Source organism: Tachyglossus aculeatus, chromosome 11 (assembly GCF_015852505.1).
Source record: "Tachyglossus aculeatus isolate mTacAcu1 chromosome 11, mTacAcu1.pri, whole genome shotgun sequence".
Lineage (NCBI taxonomy): Eukaryota > Metazoa > Chordata > Mammalia > Monotremata > Tachyglossidae > Tachyglossus > Tachyglossus aculeatus.
This window is the reverse complement of record NC_052076.1, coordinates 56,375,595-56,385,037: the sequence shown is the minus strand read 5'-3', so window position 1 is coordinate 56,385,037 and position 9,443 is coordinate 56,375,595. Positions and strand designations below refer to the sequence as shown.

General features: G+C 46.3%; 1 protein-coding gene across 1 annotated transcript in view; it reads right to left on the bottom strand.

Moving 5' to 3' along the window:
• Positions 1-1,657: 1,657 nt before the first annotated feature.
• Positions 1,658-9,443, bottom strand: part of LOC119935206 (plasmolipin) — a 35,448-nt gene continuing 27,662 nt past the window's right edge. The window contains exons 2-4 of the mRNA XM_038754865.1: positions 8,209-8,382; positions 3,875-3,997; positions 1,658-2,280 (exon numbers count right to left, since the gene is read on the bottom strand). Of these exons, the coding sequence (XP_038610793.1) occupies positions 2,161-2,280; positions 3,875-3,997; positions 8,209-8,382 (417 nt within the window). The 3' untranslated portion in view covers positions 1,658-2,160. The remainder of the gene's footprint in view (positions 2,281-3,874; positions 3,998-8,208; positions 8,383-9,443) is intronic.

Below are 9,443 nucleotides of genomic sequence, written 5' to 3'. Positions count from 1 at the left end.
AATAATAATAATGATGGCATTTATTAAGCGCTTACTGTGTGCAAAGCACTGTTCTAAGCGCTGGGGAGGTTACAAGGTGATCAAGTTGTCCCACTGGGGGCTCACAGTCTTAATTCCCATTTTACAGATGTGGGAACTGAGGCCCAGAGAAGTGACTTGCCCAAAGTCACACAGCTGACACATGGCAGAGCCGGGATTTGAACCCATGACCTCTGACTCCAAAGCCCGTGCTCTTTCCACTGAGCCACGCTGCTTCAGTGTTGATATTGAGATGTTGAGCCCTGCGTGGAGCAGAGACTGTCCAATCTGATTACTTTGTATCTACCCCAATGCTTAGAGCAGTGCTTTGCACAGAACAAGCACTTAAGAAATACCATTGATCACCGGGTCTATCACTCAATCAGTGGTATTTGAGTGCTTACCCTGGGCAGAACATTGAACTACACACTTGGGAGAGTACACGCGGGAAGAGTTGGTAGACATGTTCCCTGCCCACCAGGGTCTTACATTCCAGAGAAACTACAGCCAAAATAAAAAAAGCAAAAGAGTTAAGGGAGCAAGAGCCTCAAAGGGCCAAGATCCTGCTGAGAGCTGTCCCCTGTCTCCGAGCAGCTGGCGGTGACGGGTGTGTGGGATCAGGGGGTGAACCTGGATCTACAGCAGCCAAGGAGTGACTCTGGCCCCCCAAAAGTTCACACTGGGGAAGCAGCATGGCCTAGCGGATACAGCTCGAGCCTGAGAGTCAGAAGGACCTGGGTTCTAATCCCATCTGTGCCACTTGTCTGCTGTGTGACCTTGGGAAAGTGACTTCACTTTTCTGGGCCTCAGTTATCTGTAAAATGGGGATTAAGAGTAGAACAGCACTTGACACAGAGTAAGTACTTAAATACCATCATTACTATTATTACTGATCAAGAGGAGTGTCTTACCAAGCTGTGAATATCTTATGGGCTTGTAACTCCCTCCCAAAACCATCTTTTTGTTGCTGAGGCCCCTGTGTAGAAAGAACAAGGTCAGAAGTACCAATTTCCCACTGATGGATTAAGGGCCACAACCAATCATCTATCTTCATATAATACATGCACAAAGGAAATCACTTCGGATTAACTTTTGCCAAAATTGGAACTAAAAGCCATGAAGAGCTCAAACAAATTTCAAAGTATGACACACCCTATCCCTCTCAAAAAAAAAAAAAGTAGCATCCTTTTAAAGGCTTTAATACCGATGACTTACACCACTAAATAACTACCTCATTCGAAACTTACCAAGAAGAAATCCCTTATGTGCTGCTTTGTACGTGTGATGTGTAGAACGAGGATGAAGACTTAATACTATTTTTATGTATTTTTTTTTAACTCCCAATGATTTTTCTCCTAGTTTGGTATGCCAGTGAACATGACATTTTCTTTTCTGCTCACAGGATAATTTTAACTAGCACGTATGTATGGTGGGAGGAGGGTGGGGAAAATTCAGCACCGTCAAATGCTGCTAAAGCTCTTCTGTGGATTTGGGGCTTTAGAAGAGTTATTAAAACAATCCCAGGGAGTAAGTTTTAAGAAATCAGGTGATGATAAGGAACTTAAGCATAAGGCTGGCTAAGCCTTTTGAAACACTAAGATCCCTTGAGTTAGTTGTATGTACATTTAGCTGCAGGGAGTTTGAGGTGACCTTACTGATGGGACAGTAAGAGTCAGTGGTATTTATTGAGCACTTACAGTGTGCAGAGCACTGTACTAAGGTCTTGGGAGAGTACAGTGTAACAGAGAGCAGGCAGACATAATCCCTGCCCACAAGGAGCTTACAATCTCATAAAAATCTTCAGTTTCCCCATGTCTATCGTTCACCACAAAGCTGGGGCCGAACAGACCCGTTGTCCCTCTTCTTATCCCACAGTTGTCCGTGGCCCTGAAGACAGGAACGTATTTGGTGATGAAAAGGTCACCCTTCGGCCTATCTCTTGGATCTACTAGCGGGTACAGTCAATCAACGCCAATACGGGGTGGAGATTCTGTTTCTCTAAGACACGTGGGCATCAACGGGGGCCCTCGGCCACAGCCGAGCTGGCGACAGGCCTCGTATCTGGTGAACGGTGCTCTCCAGAGCCTCAGCCCGTTGCCGGGCAGACGTCAGAACCAAAGCGGCCCATGGGCGTTAGTGGCTTTAAGCATAGTTAATGCCAGTCATCTGACTGGTTGCTGCGTTGCTGCCAATTCCTTTCCAGGCCTGGAAGCTGAAGAAAGCACTTGCCCCGTAGGCAATCACCACCAGACAGGCAAAGAACTGAAAAAGAAGAGAAACACCTCGTGGGATGGGGTTGGCGTGTCGGGCTGACCTGGTCCCCAGAGGGTGGGCGGCTGAGAGAGGAGGATGGCCCAGTCCATTAGGGTGGCCTAATATAATAATAATAATGTTGGTATTTGTTAAGCGTTATTGCCAGGCACTGTACTAAGCGCTGGGGGGGGGGGGGGGGGGATACAAGGTAATCAAGGTTGTCCCATGTGGGACTCACAGTCTTCATCCCCATTTTACGTATTTGTTAAGCATTATTGCCAGGCACTGTACTAAGCACTGGGGGGGGGGGGGGGAATACAAGGTAATCAAGGTTGTCCCATGTGGGACTCACAGTCGTCATCCCCATTTTACAGATGAGGAAACTGAGGCACAGAGACGTTAAGTGACAAGGAGTCCTGTGACTCACTGAAGCTTTTATCAAATAATTAAGGGGCGCTCAGGAACTTCGGTTGGAAGGGACCAACCGAAGTTAGACTGTGAGCCCACTGTTGGGTAGGGACTGTCTCTATATGTTGCCAATTTGTACTTCCCAAGCGCTTAGTACAGTGCTCTGCACATAGTAAGCGCTCAATAAATACGATTGATGATGCTGATGATGACCATGACACATTCTTTTTCCACCACTGGATTCTTGAGGGGGGAAAGTGTGTTTACACGTATCCATAACGTGGCTTTTATGGGAATGGAATTTTTTTTTTAAATGGTATTTGTTAAGCACTTATTGTGTGTCAAGGACTGTTCTGAGCACCGCTAGGGTAGACCAATCAATCAATGGTATTTAGTGAGTGCTTACTATGTGCAGAGCACTACACTGAGCACTTGGGAGAGTACAACAGAGTTAGCCAACACGTTCCCTGCCCCCGTTTATCAGGTTGGACACAGGCCCTGTCCCACATGGGATTCACAGTCTGAATTGGAGGGAGGAGGATTTAATCCTTGTTTTACAGATGAGGTAACAGGCACACAAGAGAAGCAGCGTGGCTTAATGGAAAGAGCACAGGCTTGGGAGTCAGCAGACGCAGGTTCTAATCCCTGCTCCGCCACTTGTCTGCTGTGCAACCTTGGGCAAGCCTTTAACTTTTTAGACTGTGAGCCCACTGTTGGGTAGGGACCGTCTCTATATGTTGCCAACTTGTACTTCCCAAGCGCTTAGTACAGTGCTCTGCACACAGTAAGCGCTCAATAAATACGATTGATTGATTTAACTTCTCTGCACCTCAGTTACCTCATCTGTAAAATGGGGATTAAGACTGTGAGCCCCACGTGGGACAACCTGATTGCCTTGTCTCTACCCCAGCGCTTAGAACAGTGTCTGGCACATAGTAAGCGCTTCACAAATACCATAATTATTATTATTAAATTAAATGACTTGCCCAAGGTCACCCAGCCAGCAATAGGCAGAGCTGGGGGTAGAACCCAGGTCGTTTGACGCCCAGGCCCATGCTGCTTCTCCAGTGGAGATTGAAATTGTTATTTCTCTGGTTTTTCTGAGGCCCATTTTCACCTCCCCATCGAGTTGGGATGGGAATCCCATTTATCCCCGTTTCCACCCACCGCAGAGATCCAAGTTCCTCACACTTACCGAGGCAGCGGCCCTTTTGTTGTAGGACAGGGAGCCGTGGTGCGATGTGCTTTGGACTGACGCGGAGCAAGTTATGAAGCCAGTGACGTACAGGATGGCAGCAGCCACATTAAAAATCAGCAGCTGGAAAGGAAAGAGAAGAGGCTTATATTAAGTGACTGGCAGAAGGAGAAACAGCATGACGTAGTGGATAAAGCACAGGCTTGGGCGTCAGAGGTCCTGGGTTCTAATCCAGGCTCCACCACTTGACTGCTGGGTGACTTTGGGCAAGTCACTTTACTTTTCTGGGCCTCGGTTACCTCATCTTTAGAATGGGGATTGAGACTAAGCTCCGACAAGGACCGTGTCCAACCTGATTTGCCTGTATCCACTCCAGCGCTTAGTACAGTGTCTGGCACATAGTAAGCGCTTAACAAATACCCTCATCATCATTATTATTATTATTGGCAGCCGGGATCCTTAAAGAGCTTGGAGCCACTTCTAACGGTTTAATTTGTTCTTGTCACAAACACGAGGGTCTCTGCATTCCACCATCGCCAGCCCAAGGCGCTTCTTTATGGACCGGCCCGTTTTATGGGATCGTGACCTGGCAGTGGAAGGGCGAGGGAGATATCCCCATCAGCATTGACTCACTGCTCCCTGTTACGTCCCACTGGGTTCTAGAAAGAGAATCAAGTCACAGCAATAATCACCACCTTTCTGGTAGAGAATCCACCAGTAAAATTAGATCAGTCAACCAACTGTGGAAAACAACAGATGCCCTTTCAGAAATCCCCATTCCCATCTATGACTGTGGAGTATACTGAAAGAGGATGTACCCGACTCCACATGGTTGCAGTGAACAGAGAGTCATCCAATGAGAGGAACTGGAGGTTTTTATCCCGGAGAAAAGGAGGCCGGGTGGGAGACACGATCATCATCAGGTAAAGGAAGGGGATGATGCCGGCTCTTTTCCATATCCACCAAAGTGAAACAAGAGGAAAGAAGTTTAAGCTACAGCATGAAGGACTTAGGTTAGGTATAAAGAAGAACTTTCAGGCTGTCTGGGACCAGAGGAAACTGTAGACATCTCTTTCCCTGAAGATCGCTTTAAACAGGTCAAACATCTTTTCATTCGAGGGGGTGAACTATACATATGGCATTCAACAACACCGTTAATTCCTTCCTCATCCCTCAGGGTTTCCCGACCATTCTAGGGAGGCAGCTTGGCATCTCATAGTGTGTTAACTCCTAACAAAACCATTCTGTCTTAGAGATGAGTCACATTCCTAAATTTAAAATGTCATTGAATTCCAGAACAATGCTGCCTCTTGCCTGCTTTGATGATTGTAATGTCACGTGCCATTCACACTCTGAAAGCTCCACATCTCAGCTGCGGGGATTTTCTGGTGCAAAAATATGATCAAAGGGTCCCATGAGATCTGAGTGTGGGAAGCGTATTAACCGGCCGACTGTCGCTAGGACAGGAACCGTGTGAAAATCCTCAAGTGAAAGCTTTTGGAGGGCGGGAGGGATTCTTCATGGTACGATGAGCAGTTGCTATTAACAAGCGATGATTTTGGAAACATCTTCAAATACCACTTCTAAGCAGATAATTCCCAACTACATCTCCAGCCTTGATCTCTCTCCTGCTCTGCAGGCTCACAGTTCCTCCTGCCTTCAGGACATCTCCGCTTAGATGTCCCACCAAAATCGCAAACTTAACATGTCCAAAACAAAACTCCTTATCTTCCCACACAAACCCTGTCCTCTCCCTGACTTTCCCATCACTGTAGACAGCACTACCATCCTCCCTGTCTCACAAGCCTGTAACCTTGGCATTATATTCGACTCATCTCTCTCATTCAACCCACACATTCAATCTGTCACCAAATCCTGTCGGCTTTACCTTTACAATAGTGAGAAAATCCACCCTTTTCTCTCATCCAGACCGCTACCACATTAATCCAGGCACTTATCTTCTTCCTACTTGCTGACTTTCCAGCCTCCTGTCTCTCCCCACTCCAGTCCATACTTCACTCTGCTGCCTGGATCATTTTTCTACAAAACCATTTAGTCCACATTTCCCCACCTTTACAATAGTGAGAAAATCCACCCTTTTCTCTCATCCGGACTGCTACCACATTAATCCAGGCACTTATCTTCTTCCTACTTGCTGACTTTCCAGCCTCCTGCCTCTCCCCACTCCAGTCCACACTTCACTCTGCTGCCTGGATCATTTTTCTACAAAACCATTCAGTCCACATTTCCCCACTCCTCAAGAACCGCCAGGGGTTGCCCATCTATCTCGCAACAAACAGAAATTCCTTACCATTGGCTTTAAAGCACTCAATCGCCTTCCCCCCTCCTATTTTACCTTGCTAATTTGCCATTACAACCCTCACCGCCCCCTTGCCCATGTTCTGCCTCTGGCCTGGAACTCCCCTTCATATCCGACAGATGATCACTCTTCCCACCTTATTAAAATCACATTTCCTCCAAGAAGCCCTCTCCTCCCTTTCCCCTAAGCATCTCCACTGAACTTGGATTTGCACCCTTTATTCACCCCATCCTCAGCCCCACAGCACTTATGCACACATCCAAAATGTTAATTAACAGCTATTAATATCAGTCTCGCCCTGTAGACTCTAAGCTCCCGTAAGCAGAAAACAGGTCTCCCAACTCTGTTCTATTGTACTCTTCCAAACAATTAGTACAGTGCTCTGCACACAATAAACTCTCAGTAAATACTATTGATTGATGAAAACCAAGAGTCACCCTCTTGACTGTGAGGCCAAGATGCGGGACCTGCTCTCACACAACCCAGTTACCTCTCAGATCCCCAGATGAGTCCTGCAACGACAAATTATTCCAACTCTCCTTCCCATTGCAGTTGAAAGATGCGAGCATACCTGGCTGTGCTCAGGGATAGCTGAACCCTAAGCTTGTCTTCTAGACTGTAAGCTCGTTGAAGGCAGGGAATGCGCCTGTTTATTGTTATATTGTACTCTCCCAAATGCTCAGTACAGTACTCTGTATAAAGTAAGCACTGAATATATACAATTTATTCATATCCACTTAAATGCCATGGGAAAGGCCCCACTTTTTCATTCTCTTCCTGCTCAAATACTCTTAAATATTTGACATTCCAGTGTTCTTTTCTTTAATCTTTCCTGTGGTGATATACACAGAGCTGTTGCCGAAACTCTTGCAAGGATCTTGCTGACAACAGAGGGGAATGAGATGCCTCAGTAACTGCCACAATCAGAACTTTCACCTTCTTGAAGGAGGTAATAATGGTGACATCGTGAGCCCGCTGTTGGGTAGGGACCATCTCTATATGTTACCAACTTGTACTTCCCAAGGTGCTTAGTACAGTGCTCAGCACACAGTAGGCGCTCAATAAATACGATTGAATGAATGAATGATCCTGTGGCAACTCCTTAACATGTGGAAGAGAAGGGCCAAAGGGCCACCATCTTAGGTATCACTACTGTCTCCCCTTTCTCTGTCTCCCCCTTTTAGACTGTGAGCCCACTGTTGGGTAGGGACTGTCTCTATATGTTGCCAATTTGTACTTCCCAAGCGCTTAGTACAGTGCTCTGCACATAGTAAGCGCTCAATAAATATGATTGATGATGATGATGATGATGATAGAGGTGCTTCAATTACCTTAGTTGTAAAATGGGGATTAAAACTGTGAGCCCCATGTGGGACATGGACTGTGTCCAACCAGATTACCTTGCATTTACCTCAGCGCTTAGTACAGTGCCTGGCACATTCAATCGTATTTCAATCGTATTTATTGAGGCAAATGCTTAAGTGCTTAACAAATGCCATTGAAAAAAACAAACAAAAACACATTGCCAAATTCTGGGACCGTCTAAGTCCCATCCAAATGGATTTGATTGATTTTTTGTTTGTTTTTTTTGTTTGTTTTTTTAATTCTTGCCCTCGGTGTTTTAACACACATAGACAGAACCAGAGATTAAATGTGGACCACAAGCCCACCAATCCTGGATCATTTTCATAAGCTCCACTGACAAAGAGATCCATCTTAAGAGAAGCAGCGTGGCTCAGTGGAAAGAGCCCGGGCTTTGGAGTCAGAGGTCATGGGTTCAAATCCTGGCTCCGCCAATTGTCAGCTGTGTGACTTTGGGCAAGTCACTTAACTTCTCTGGGCCTCAGGTACCTCATCTGTAAAATGGGGATTAAGACTGTGAGCCCCCCATGGGACAACCTGATCACCTTGTAACCTCCCCAGTGCTTAGAACAGTGCTTTGCACATAGTAAGCGCTTAATAAATGCCATCATATATATATATCCCCCTGTTCCACTGGGGTTCAGGTACTCACCACCAGAGGCCAGGGAACCATGTAAAGTTTCACGTGCAGCTGCAGGAAATAGAGGACGAACAGGATGATTGTTGCCAGCCAGAGGGTAACAGCCACAAACATCACCCAACCGTAAGCCGGGTGGGGATGGTAAGGGGTGTCGGCAATGAGGGCCCAAACCAGCAATCCCAGCACCTGGACAGTCGGAGAAGAAAAGCAATATGTGAACAGGACTGAAGCGCTCAATAAATAGGATTGATTGACTGATTGATGGACGGATGGATTGACCAACCCCCAGGCTCCTTGTGTATCTCTGAGCTGTCGCTGGTGTTCTTGGGGGAAACTTCTGGTTATCACTTGGATTTAAGGGCAGGCCCTGTCTTCACAATTCATTCATTCATTCATCTTATTTATTGAGCACTTACTGTGTGCAAAGCACTGTACAATTCTAGCTGACTAGAGGCACCTGAAGGACAGGAACCAGGTGTCTGCTTATTGTTATATTGTACATTCCCAAGTGCTTAGTACAGTGCTTTGCACACAGTGTGCGCTCAATAAATATGATTAAGTAAATGAATGCCTTATTAGTAGGCATTCTGTCTCCCCCTTTTAGACTGTGAGCCCACTGTTGGGTAGGGATTGTCTCTATATGTTGCCAACTTGTACTTCCCAAGCGCTTAGTACAGTGCTCTGCACACAGTAAGCGCTCAAATACGATTGATGATGATAGTAGGGCATTAAATGCCTACTGGGCACCAAGCTCTGGACTAGATTTAAGCAGCGTGGCCTAATAGATAGAGCACAGCCTTGGGAGTCATAAGGATTTGGGTTCTAGTCCCAGCCCCACCACTTGTCTGCTGTGTGACCTTGGGCAAATCACTTCACTTCTCTGTGCCTCAGTTCACTCATCTGTAAAATGGCGATTAAGACTGATCCCTATAGAGGACAGGGACTGTGTCCAACCCGTAAGCGCTTAGTACAGTGCTCTGCACACAGTAAGCGCTCAATAAATACAATTGATTGATTGATTGGCTTGTATCTTACCCAGCACTTAACGCAGTGCCTGGCACACACTAAGTGCTTAACAAATACCACAGTTATTATTATTATTAGTGGAAAAAGCACGGGCCTGGTAGCTTAATCCTGTCTCCTCCACTTGTCTGCTGGGAGACTTTGGGCAAGTCACTTAACTTCTCAGTGCCTCAGTTTCCTCAATCATAAAATGGGAATACCTGTCCTCCCTCATATTCAGGCTG